This window comes from Prunus dulcis, chromosome 4 (genome assembly GCF_902201215.1).
Source record: "Prunus dulcis chromosome 4, ALMONDv2, whole genome shotgun sequence".
Taxonomy (NCBI): domain Eukaryota; kingdom Viridiplantae; phylum Streptophyta; class Magnoliopsida; order Rosales; family Rosaceae; genus Prunus; species Prunus dulcis.
Window position 1 is genome coordinate 3,555,621 of NC_047653.1, and position 13,183 is coordinate 3,568,803.

A 13,183-nucleotide genomic window follows, 5' to 3' on the forward strand; every position below is an offset into this window, starting at 1 on the left:
TATTCATGGTGGTTTAATCAGGCACCCGGGGCCAGGCAGACCCGCAGGAGGGACCTTCAGGAGGTCTAGCTAGCTCGGACCAGGAGTGAGTGGACTTTTCTTTTATAAATGATTTTATGCAAATAAATTTCATTATTTGATCTTGAATAAGTTTTATTGATTATGGTTTTCCTAGCATGATTTGTTGAAGTTAAATATCTTTATTTATATGCTGCCTAGTTGAAAATGCTAAAAAGATATGGAAAGTAAAGATTGAGATATTTATCAGATAAAATGGCAGCAGAGTTCTAGATTTAACAAAAATTCAGTTATTCATCAGACCTTTCAGAAATTTTATATTTTCTTAAGCCACCTTAGGTACCCAGTTATAGAAACAGGTTGCCTTCGGTATATGTTGCCTTCGGATATGATGATGTCACGGACATCCAGGTTGCCTTCAGTTTTGTCAGCGCGCTTGACATTGCCTCACGAGTTTCGGGGACGCCGGACCGTGGGAGCCAGGAATGCGGATCAGGCTGACTACGGTCCCCTGAATCCTGCCAGTTTGCGGCTCGGGTTGACTTTGTGTCACCGAGACCTGCCAGGGCAATTGACGGATTATCGGGAATTGACGGATATCAGGAATTGACAGAATTAAAGGGGTACACCTAGGTGGTAGTTTTAAATTGATTTCAATGCTTTTAAGAGAGTTTTATTGACCTTGAGTATGATTGGCATATACGTATATAATTATATGAATGCATTGATTTTAGTACGAATATAATGAAGAGGAAAATTCAGTTTTGCATAACTGTTTTTACAGTGGGGTTAGTATGTTCATATGCTATTTTTCTAAACTTTGTTTTGGGTCCACTCACCTTTTTTGTTGTTTTGCACCCCCAGACAGTAGACGTGCACATGAATCCACCACCGAGGCGTTTCCCATCTTCCGCGCCTTTCTTTTGATGTAGGATTTTCGTTTTGTAAAATGATTGATTCCTTTGTAAATGTTTAATAGTCGCTCTGATGTTTTGCCCTAGACTGAGATTTGAACTGTTGGAATAGCTGGCAGTTGGTTGTATATATATATATACTTGTTTGGCAGGTGAAAATGTTTTAGTATTGAGCCAGTTACAAGGGAAACTCTGCCGGTTTTTCGGTAGAAGTCAACCTTATTATTTATCGTGTTTTGTATTGAAGGGCAAATAGGTCATTTGTGCCCGACATTTGCCAGGTGTTGGACACGCACAGGGTCTGGCTCGGATTCCAAAGCGAAATTTGGATCGGGTCCTATCATAAATAGTAAGTAACTAAAATCCTAACATAGTAAGAAACCAAAATCCTAACTAAATAAGGATTCGCCAACACTCCCCTTTAGGTTGGGCAAAGATATTTCGTAGGCCCAACTTGATAAGTGAGTCACAGAACACCATACTTGAGAAGCACCAATTGTAGAGAAGGTCTTTTCATCAACCATGAGTGAAACAAGTGACAAACTAAAGTAAAGTTCGCAGCGGAAACACAAGAGCAAACTCTAAAAAATATGGCACATAGCAAAACACATAAACTTTGTGAGCACGGCTATAGATAAGGCAGAACACAGAAACCCTGTGAGCACGGCATAGATAAGACAGAATACAGAAATCCTGTGAGCACGGCAATAGGTAAGGCAGAACACATAAACCTTGTGAGCACGGCAGCAAATAAGGCAGAACACAAAAATCCTGTGAGCACGGCAGTAGATAAGGCAGAACACAAAAATCCTGTGAGCACGGCAGTAGGTAAGGCAGAACACAAAAACTCTGTGAGCACGGCAGTAGGTAAGGCAGAACACAAAAACTCTGTGAGCATGGCAGTAGGTAAGGCAGAACACAGAAAACCTGTGAGCACTGCAGTAGGTAAGGCAGAGCACAGAAACCTTGTGAGCACAGCAGTAGATTAGGCAGAACACAGAAATCGAAACCCTGTGAGCACGGTAATAGATAATGCAAAACACAAACCCTGTGAGCACGGCAGTAGATAAAGTAGAACACAGAAACGACAATGACAATGACCACATCAACGGAAAGCGAAGCAAGCAAAGGCAACATCAACCACAACAGAAACACATCAGCAAGGGCATAAGCAACAATACTGACACCATAACAGGCAGGAGCAACAATACTAGTACCAAACAACATCAATACAAGGCATTGGTACCAGCAAGAGCAACAAGGCAGGGACATAACAAGCATCATCAACAGTAATCAACATTGTCCCCAACAAGAGTCATAATATGCAAAAGCAATAACATTGTCCCCAGTAAGAGACATAACTGGGATGAGCAACGGTGTTGGCACCAGCAGAGGACATAGTAGTCAGCAGCAATGACAAATACTTCCATTATCGCAGAGACAACTTCTCTTCACTTCCCCTGTCCCCTTGAAGAGAAGGGGTTATCGGAACCATAAGAAAAGTGGCACTTAAGAAACAGAAGCTGACTGACGCTCAGATGTAGAAGAATCAGCCATGGCAGATAGGTAGATGAATTGCAGTGGAATAGATGAGCAGCGGTGTCACTCCCCCTCAAATTCGACGATGTATGAGAGTCGAGATTTAGAGAAAGCAACACTGAAAAATAAAGTTGCAGCACCCAAATAAAGTTGCATCTATCTCCCCATCAAATCTGACACTGGTAAATGATCGAGATTTGAAAGAAGAGAAATTGAAATAATAGTAAAGAGACTCAAACATGCCAGTCTCATGGCATAAACAAATGCAAAAGGGGAATGTGGTAGCATACGGCTGTCTCATGAAGAAAAAACTTCAAAAAAAGAGAATAGTAAGGGAGGAAACCCAGCAAATCATGAATAGAGACAAAGACAAAGATAAGGTGCTCAAACTGAGAAGCGAAAAGGCAACTCAAGAGAGCAGCCGAAGAAGACAGAGACCGGCAGAACAGTAAAATGAAAGGCTCAACGAGCGTTGACGAGGCTCGTGGAGGAAAACAACGGCTCGGTGAGCGGTGACGAGGCTCACGGAGTAAAGAGACTTCTTATGAAGTTTCAAAGATAGAGAAGCTGAGACATGAAGAAAGATAATAAGATGAAGACCCATGATGGGTTAAGAATGAGGAGTGCCAACGACTCTCAATTTGGCAGAGGTTATCACAGGTTAGGAACCTGGCTCTGAAACCATGTCAAACAAAGTAAGGTAAAAATATTTATTTATGCTCAAATTCACTAATATATTATTCTTCTCCAATATGGAGGTATTTATACAAGTATCAAGATGTGTTAACCCTAAATAAAATAGGAAATATATCTAAATTACAATAGGAAATAAATATAAATTACAATAGGAAATAAATCTCAATTATAATATGACTAGATAAATGATAAGTAAGTAAAATCATTGCATAGTAAAAAACCAAAATCCTAACTAAGTAAGGACTCACCAACACATAAGAGCAACTCTAGCGAGGAGCCCAAGCCAGAAGCTGGGGGGAGTCCAAGCCAAAAAGTCAGTTCCAGTGGGCCACTTTTGCCTGGGTTGGAGGTAGGACTCACAAAGACGGGCTGGCCCGAAGGCAGATCTTGCCCGAGTTCGAGCCCGATGGGGGAGATGACGTCAGCATGCGTTGACGTCAGCCTTGTGCACCACCAATAGCTAGAAGACAGGTGTCGTCTTCTGGACGCTCCGATCGACTGCTCTCCTCCAATCCAACGGCTGGGCTTTTTTTTTGGTTATAAAATTATGAAAAAAATACCAAAAAATTCTTGAATTTGTTTTCTATAAATACCTACCAACAGTGGAGTCAAATTACCTTATTTCCATTTTCAATATTTAAGTAAATGTCTTTGTCCTTTTACTTTTATTTATTTTTATATTACTCCATTTACATAAAGAAGTACCCCCCATTTGGATTCAAATAAAAATACTAGAAAATTAAATTCCCACCAAATCAAAATATGAAAATTCGGTTTTAGTGCAAAATACGATTTATGCTAAAAATGATGGCTTATTAAGTCAATATATACTTCATAATAAAATCCCATAAAATCAAGTTTTCTTATTTGATGTGTAAGGAATAAAAGCTGCCAAAAATTATCTTGAGAAAATGATTATTCCGAAAAACCATTTTTCATACTTAGTCAATATTGCACCTCCACTAAAAAATTTCTGGATCCGCCAGTGCCTACTAATACTCTTCACTTTCAACACTAAATCCTCATACATTTTCTTCTACTTATTCTATTATTCACTTTTTACTCAACATTTTATTCACTTTTAAATTGTATTTTTATTTATCATCTTATCCGAAAATTTTATCTGATTGAGATATAAATTTTATTATAAATATTGACACGTACGAACTCAAAAATCTTATCCGAAAATATTATCCAAATTAATTATTTAGGTAAACAAATTTGTGAAAAAAACAAAAAAATGAATAATATTTGCCCTTTGCCATGACAATGAGTGGAAACACACATTGCTTTTTGCTAAAGCAGCCACTATTCACATAAATAGTAACTGCTCTAGTCTACCTTTACTATAATAAAGGATAAATGAGTGGAGTTGCTCTAAAAATAAATCCCTATCTCTATGTGACAAAGCTGAGCAAAGTGGGGAAAAAAGGCATGAATTTGCAAAAGCCCTTCAACTTTTACGTACGATACAATTGTCAAGATCAATCTGTCAATTCCACTTGGCATGGCATGCATCGGTTTCAGTTCTAAGGAATTAGAGCTGGGTGAGGAAGGTTTGAACACCTCAAACTCGAAGTGAGAGCTTTTGGATCAATTCCGACTTTTGCATGTGTTTGAGATTTGGAAATTGCAATGGTTTCGGTTGAATTGTTTGACCCGACCAATGATTTTGACTTTTTTTTTTTTCTAGTTAAATAACAATAAATTAATTATTTTAGATTAACAATATTTTATCAATAATTGAGCAAGTCATTTTCTTATCAACTTTTCAAAGGATAGGGTTTGCCATGCACAATTGACCTCTCTTGTCCATATTTTTGCTATCAAGAAACTCAATCAGAAATAGTATAAAACTTCCCACCATTATATTACTATTTCTGATTACTCAGCTAAATTTACTTGATGGCATGGCTTAGCATGCTACACATGCATGCATCATGCTCTCACATCCTATTTCAGTATAAAACAGACCAGCAGTTCAGAGACTAATTATGTATGGTTCCCACAGAAAATTCAACCAGAGACTATATATATATATATATATATATATATATGTATAACGTAGCCAATAAAAACTGGTCCAACATGAAATTATTATTATTTGTATTGTTTGACTTCTTATTACGAGATCAGAAACCCTCCCCGGACCATATACGTTTTAGCTTAGTCAGTTTATTATTTTTATGAATTCTATTTCTTTAAATAATAAGAAGAAAGTGGGAGCCTGGCATGGAACTAACATTATTGAATAAATATTAATCTTATTCTGACAGGACAATTATGATCGATATTTTTTAAATCTAAACAAGACAGTTGTATGTTGATAATATATAGCGATGGGCAGGAGAAGGTCCAAAGCCATACAGAGCTGGGTATTTCCAATCTTGGAAACAAATCAAACGGCTCCCTGCCAACTCGAAATGGGGTTATGACATTAACCCATTAATTAATCAAGAGCAAAGAAATTAGTCCGATATTGAGTAAAATAGCTCTCTACTAAGAACGTGTAAGAAGTTTGTACGTAAAGTTATTTCTTACGGTTGCGTGTTCAATTTTTCCTAATCCCATGATTTTTTGTATAAGAAAACAAAAAATGGTCTATAAAAATGGAAAGGAACAAGATTAAGGCACATGTTAAACAAAGCGGATACTAATCAAAGGGGTCCATGTTGTCAAATTTCACGTACCAAACAGAGATTCGAAAACTTTTTCATGGTCCCCAACAAAATAATCCTCAAAAAAGAAATGAAAAACTTTTCATAGTCAAAGAAAGCAAAACACCTCCCTCGACAATAATGTAATCAAATCGGCCAACTAGGTAGTTCGATGTCAGGGACATAATAAAATTGTACATGCCCATCAATAGTCCACTGGCTCATAAGGCTCAGAGGGACCCTTCATTAACTACAGAGATTGAGACTGAGATTGAGCCAAGAAAGAATAAGGGTGATACAGATATCAGGGAATTGATATATTACATCAGGGATTGAGATGGCAAGATTTCATTTTGATGTTTCAAAAGCCACCATGGACCTTGTCATTTTGGTAGCCATGTTGGTTCTCTGCTTCTGCATATCCATAGTCAAAGTTGAAGCACAATCTCTGCGTCTTGCTTCTGCAGAAGGTAAATACTGGCTGCTCTTCTTCTTCTGAATGTTTTTCCAAATTGGTGTTGCTGATACTCAAAATCTATGCACTAAAGCCTCAATTTTTGTTTTGAAAAAGAGGAAGCCTGGGTTTTTTTTTTTTAGTTGTGTTGAACAGCAGAGAACAGAGTGCTCAATGCAAAAGTTTGTCTTTTTGATTGAGAATTGGTAGAACATTTTAGCCTTTCTAGTGTTACTGTGTTAGAGCACTCCCAGTTCAATGTTTGTTTCCCAGTTCAATGTTTGTCAGTATAAACAAAAATTAGAACCCATATAATTTTACATGTTGGTTAGATTAGATATAACCTTACAAAATAGATTTAAAAAAAAAGAAAGAACTTGTTTTCATACTAAATTTATATTGATTCAAAGCATAAAGGTTACAACTTTTTAATCGGAAACGAAATGAATGAAGCTAAAGAGTTGGACCTGAATTTTCTTTCATCATTACAACTGGAAATGGATATGAAATTCAATGATTGAGAGAGATACAGAGCATGATCTGTATCTTCTAGAGAAGTTTACTAGGTTAGAATGGTGGTGACAGAAGGCCCAAGCCCAATCACTATTAGTATTTCGGCTTCACCATTAATTTGGGCCAATATCAGGCTCAATCACTCTACTTTTCTTTAAAAAATGAAAAATAAACTCGGCCGATGCATAAAAAACACAGAAAATGGAAAAAAAAAAAAGAAAAAGAAAAAAGATTCATGGTTTGATTTGTGTGCGCAGTGGAAGCACTAAAAGAAATAGCAACACAAGTGGGAAAAAAAAACTGGAACTTCAGCATAGATCCATGCAGCAATGATACAAATTGGGCTACCCCAAAATCTGCTGACTTGCCTTTATACAACAACACTCTCATATGCAACTGCTCATACCCGGATGATTTCTGCCATGTTGTCAGCATGTACGTCAACTGAAAGCTTTTATTTGTACTCATTTTCTGTTTGTTTATTTATTGGTTTAGTTATCTTATGTAGCATTTCAATCCAGTTTTCATTATTTTTCTATGGAGAAGATTCAGAATGAAGACTCTTTATGTTCTTATGATCTCTGACATTTTTGTGATACAGTTTTCTTAAAGGGCAAGATCTTGCTGGTGTAGTTCCACCATCTGCTGCAAAGTTACCCTACCTAACAAGAGTGTATGGGAAACGTTTTCAGTTGTAAATTTTTATTTTTTTAATTTGTAATAGCATCTTACATCTGAAAACGTTTCTTATATAATTTCCAGAAATGATAATGTTATTACTAATATCTTCTACTCTTGTTTACAGAGATTTTACCAGGAACTACCTTACCGGTACTATACCGCGTGAATGGGCTTCTACAAAGTTGGAATATCTGTAAAGGATTTCTGAACTTCATGCAAGGTTAGCCAATAATAGCTTATATTAACTGAACTGACAAAATGTGTACACTGTGCAGGTCCATTACTGTGAACAATTTATCAGGACCAATCCCTGGCTACTTGGGAAACATAAGCACCCTAATATATATGTATGCTCTGGCTCTATCTCTCTTTACCACCTCATATTATTTGTCAAAATCAATTTTATGTTTCATTTGATTTTAGCCTAGTGTGATGAAGGAGAATCTGTTTTCAGGAGCTTGGAGAATAACAACTTTTCTGGAACTGTTCCTCCTGAGCTTGGGAAATTGGTTAACTTGAACAATCTGTAAGCCTCTTTTCTTTTTTCTTTTTTTTCCTTTCACCCTCAGTTTTTTTTTTTGGTTTAATTCTTGATTTTTAAATATTAAATAAGTTGAATATGCAAGTACCAGTTGATAAGTTGGCATTGGTATCTGCAGCATTCTTAGTGCAAACAATCTCACAGGAGAGTTGCCACTGGCTCTTACTAATCTGACTAAGTTAACAGAACTGTAAGTGTTTGTACCCTTAACATAGCTTTACTTCTAATTACTTTATAAATTTGGCATGTTAAGAAATCTTCAACTTTATGCTATTCAATCTTTCTCTTTATGAAGTAGGATTAGCAGTAACAACTTCACAGGAAGAATACCTGATTTTATTCAAAGCTGGAAGCAACTTCAGAAATTGTAAGTGATTTTTCTATCCCATATTGTAAATTGTTAGGATATAGAAATTTTCTGGGGTAACATCTATTCGTTTTGAATTTTGTTGTTGACAGAGAGATCCAAGCTAGTGGTCTCCAAGGGCCCATTCCGTCTAGCATTTCTGCCTTGAGTAATTTAACAGAACTGTGAGTTCTGCATTCCATCCTAAGTTGTATTAACACTAATTTACTAGTTAATTATAGCTTCCTATAACGGGGTTTTTTTTTTTTTATATTTTAAAACAATGGTTCATGATTTAATTAAATGCAGAAGGATCAGTGACATAAATGGAACGGGTTCCGAGTTTCCACCCTTGAGTAGTATGACAGGCATGGGAAGTTTGTAAGTCTTGAAAATGTTCTCTTTTATTTATTTATTATAATTTGAGTCTAGTCTACGCTTAGCTGCACTTGTGCTAATAGATAGTTATGTTGCAGAATGCTGAGGAGCTGTAACTTATCTGGACGCATCCCTGCTTATATATCAGCAATGACAACATTGAAAATATTGTAATATTTCTTCATTTCTTTTTTTTCTTGTTCAATTTAAAAGCAGACAATTACTTAATAGTTTCTTGATCACAAGTTGGTTGATGAGTTCAGTTTTTTTCAGTTAAGCATCCAAGTAATATACTTTGGGTTCTTATAACTCTTGTTAATTTCTTGCAGAGATCTCAGCTTCAACAGATTGGATGGAGACATTCCTGATTTAGCGACTCTGACAAACTTGCAGTACTTGTAAGAAATGTAAATTTCATGCATGTTGTGTTTTCATGATGCATCACGATGCATAGGGCCTTTTTGGAATATCCTCATCCATGTAACTGGCATTTGAAACAGTAATAATATACTGCAACTGAATGTGACTATGTAACTGCTTTCTGAATAGGTATCTAACAAGCAACTTGCTTACTGGGTCTATTCCAGACTGGATCAAGAACAGAGATAGTCATTAGTATGTTTTCCATGTTATATCAGATTTGCTTGGGTTTTATTTTCCAGATATATTTAGAATTATGGGAACTTCTAATTTGAGTGTAGTTTAATCTCCTGACCTCTTTAGAGGTCTGATGCACATTCTGTTTCTGGTGGAGTCTTACAATTTTACTATGTCTGTGTGTAGCCAGTTAGATGTTTCATACAATAATTTTTCTCAGAGCTCTGAGCCAGCTTCTTGTAGAGAAACCCTGTAAGCACAGTTTTCTTTTCAGTTGGCATACTCAGCACAGTTTTCTGTCTTCACTCACCTTTAATTTTCTTTTGAACCTAACTGATGGCGCATGTATCAGGAACTTGTTCAAAAGCTTTTCTGCACGAGACAACTCGTAAGCTTCTAACTTATTAGTCTTCAATGACGAAGCGATTTTTTTCTTCTTTTCATTCTGTTGACTTCAAATTTACATAGCTGATTTTCACTACACTTATCTAGACTATTTGGAGAGTGCCTGAACAGCTATCCCTGTCCAAAAGGTAACAAAATATCTTTTACATTCAAATATGATTATAAGTTATATGCTGTGCTTACCCAACTGGGGTTTGCTTTTTAATTATTTAATTTAGTGCAGATTTTGTTGAAGAACTCGGTTAATAATTTAAGTTTTTGTATGATATGATGGAAAATGGTTGATAAGACTATTTTATTTTCATTTATCTACTCAAATACTTGCTTTAATCTAATTATATTTTATTTGGTGTTTTTTCGTGGTTGTTACTGAATAGATCGGTACTCATTACATATAAATTGTGGTGGAAAGGCAACCACCATTGGAGGAATTAACTTTGAAGGGGATCCAGACCTAGGAGGTGCAGCAAAATTTGTTCCTGTGAGACCTATCTGGGGAATCAGTACTACTGGACATTTCTGGGATGCTAACCCCACCTCTAATGACTACATAGCAAATAATGCATCCACACTTGGAATGAACAACTCTGAGTTGTACACCAGTGCACGCCTATCTCCTCTTTCTCTCACGTATTATGCACGCTGTTTTGGAAATGGAAACTATACTGTGAGACTTCACTTTTCAGAGATAATAATCCGAGGCAATAGATCTTTTTACAGTCTTGGAAGACGGATGTTTGATGTCTATATTCAGGTAGCCAATCCCATTGTTTATGCACTGTCTATGCTAAGTGGGATGATTTCTGATTGATAAAGTTTGTTACAGGAGAAACTGGTATTAAAGGATTTTGACATTGAAAAGGAAGCACAAGGGGTTGATAAGGAAGTCATTAAGGAACTTAAAGCAGTTGAGGTTAAGAACAAAACTTTAGAGATCCGATTTCATTGGTCTGGGAAAGGGACAACAGCTTCTCCAAAGAGAGGAACATATGGTCCTCTTATATCAGCTATCTCTCTAGAGTCTGGTATATTCTGAGTTGCAAACTTTAGTTCTCTCTCTCCCGTACACACACCCACACAATTCAAAAGTTTGTTTAAAGTATAGTGGAATAAGCACCCAGCTGTAGAGTTTGTTTACTAGAAAACGAATACCAATTTATCGTACAACGGAAGCTTATGTCATTGTAACCTTTTTTTTTGCTTTTCATTTTCTATAATTTTGTAGAGTTCCCGCCTCCTCATGATAAGAAAAGCAAGGTACCTATTGTGGTGGGAGCTTCAGTTGGAGCTTCCGTTTTGTGCCTCATTTTCTTGATTTTAGGCATTCTTTGGTGGAAAGGCAGTCTGGATAGCAAGACATCAAGGGAAAAAGGTGCTATTAAGCTACTGTGAAAGTTTCAAGTAGTACATTGTTCTCATTATTCTTTCAAATGCCACGTAACTAGGAAAATACACTCTCAGTCACTAAGTTCAAAAGAACTGTTGTAAATGCGTAAGACATTGTTAATATCATAACCTTGCTCTTTGGACAGCTCTTAGAGAACTGGATCTGCAGACTGGATTTTTCACCTTCAGACAAATTAAAGCTGCCACTAACAACTTTGATCTTAAAAACAAAATTGGGGAAGGCGGTTTTGGGTGTGTCTACAAGGTACCCTACAACCCCATCCCTTATATTTTTTTCCTCTATTCTTGGATTAATTATCTATGTTTCTTACTTATAGGCCTATACTTTATGATAACTGAAAATTAATAAAGTATATTTTTATGCAGGGTATATTGTTGGATGGTACTATAATCGCAGTTAAGCAACTATCTTCAAAATCAAAGCAAGGAAACCGTGAGTTTGTCAATGAAATAGGCATGATTTCTGGTTTACAACATCCGAATCTTGTTAGATTGTATGGATGCTGCATTGAAGCAAATCAACTACTGTTGATATATGAATACATGGAAAACAATAGCCTTGCACATGCTTTGTTTGGTAAGCCTATCAAGTCTAGGAACAAACACCAAAATGGTGTATTAAGAAGTATTGTTCTAATAAACAATCCATTAACTAGGAATCTATGTTGGTTGCAGGTCCAGAGGAAGGTCCATTAAAATTGGACTGGCCTACAAGGCAGAAAATATGCTTGGGCATAGCAAGAGGTTTGGCTTTTTTGCATGAGGAATCTGCACTGAAGGTTGTGCATAGAGACATCAAAACTACGAATATATTACTGGACCATGACCTTAGCCCTAAGATCTCAGACTTTGGTTTGGCCAAGCTTGATGAAGAGGAGAACACCCACATTAGCACCAGAGTTGCTGGAACTATGTAAGCTTCCGAGTCTAATTTCGTTTATGCTCTTTGATCACAAAAGTGTTGAATGTGAGATAATTTTTTTATGGTTTCTGCAGAGGATACATGGCGCCTGAATATGCACTATGGGGTTATTTAACCTACAAAGCAGATGTCTACAGCTTTGGTGTTGTTGCATTGGAAATTGTTGCTGGAAAGAACAACATGAAATATCGACCAAATGAGAATTTTGTATGCCTTGTGGATTGGGTAAGTGGATCTTCGTTTTAAATTCCTTCAGTACATGCAACTAAAATCACAGTTTTGTTGCCATTGTTACTTGAAAGACTTCTCCACTAAAATTTGGTCATCCTTATAGAGTTTGGTTTCTCTGTTTTTTCAGGCCCTTGTCTTGCAACAAAAAGGGAATTTAATGGACCTGTTAGATCCAAGGTTGGGGTCCAATTTCAGTAAAGAAGAGGCAGTTAGAATGGTTAAAGTGGCTCTGCTATGCACCAATCCTGCACCAGCCCTTAGGCCTAGTATGTCTTCTGTAGTGAGTATGCTTGAAGGGAAGACTGCTGTTCATGAACTGATTATGGATCCAAGTATTTATGGTGATGAAATGAGGTTAACAGCTCTGAGAAACCAGTTTGATCAGATTGCCCAAGAGAGCTCAACTGGAACTCAGAGCCTCATTCGTTCATCGAATGCAACGTGGATTGGTTCCTCTGCTACTTCTACTTCTTCAGATCTCTACAAAATCAATCCTAGTTCTTAGTAAATGTAGACCTTCTGTTGCCCATAACGCACAAGCCCTTGTATAAAGATGCATTCACTTCACTTTCCAATACCAAAAACTTCAACTACCTCTTACTTCATTTAGGGCCAGTTTGATAACCATTTCAGTTTTCAGTTTTCAGTTTTCAGTTTTTATTTTTCAATTTTCAATTTTCAGTTTTGAAAAACTGAAAATTGAAAACTTATTTGGTAACTAATTTCAATTTTCAAAAAAAGTGAAAAGTGAAAACTAAACACAAGATGTTTGGTAATTGATTTCAATTTTCAGTTTTCAGTTTTATGTGAAACTTGGAAATGGAAATTTTTGGGGTCCAATTGTGAATTTGATATCATATAATGAAAGCGCATGTTACAAGGAG

At 36.5% G+C, this 13,183-nt stretch overlaps 1 protein-coding gene across 1 annotated transcript; it reads left to right on the forward strand.

Moving 5' to 3' along the window:
* The first annotated feature begins 6,016 nt into the window (after positions 1-6,016).
* On the forward strand, positions 6,017-12,938 carry LOC117625085 (probable leucine-rich repeat receptor-like serine/threonine-protein kinase At3g14840). The gene is made up of 24 exons (XM_034356666.1): positions 6,017-6,294; positions 7,049-7,226; positions 7,393-7,464; positions 7,597-7,665; positions 7,748-7,819; positions 7,927-7,998; positions 8,132-8,203; positions 8,309-8,380; positions 8,473-8,544; positions 8,669-8,740; positions 8,836-8,907; positions 9,067-9,135; positions 9,287-9,352; positions 9,521-9,586; positions 9,687-9,722; positions 9,827-9,867; positions 10,117-10,493; positions 10,566-10,764; positions 10,965-11,111; positions 11,272-11,390; positions 11,513-11,723; positions 11,822-12,059; positions 12,143-12,293; positions 12,427-12,938. The coding sequence occupies exons 1-24, from the start codon at positions 6,162-6,164 to the stop codon at positions 12,802-12,804; spliced, it is 3,054 nt and encodes a 1,017-aa protein (XP_034212557.1). The 5' UTR covers positions 6,017-6,161; the 3' UTR covers positions 12,805-12,938.
* Positions 12,939-13,183: the final 245 nt, after the last annotated feature.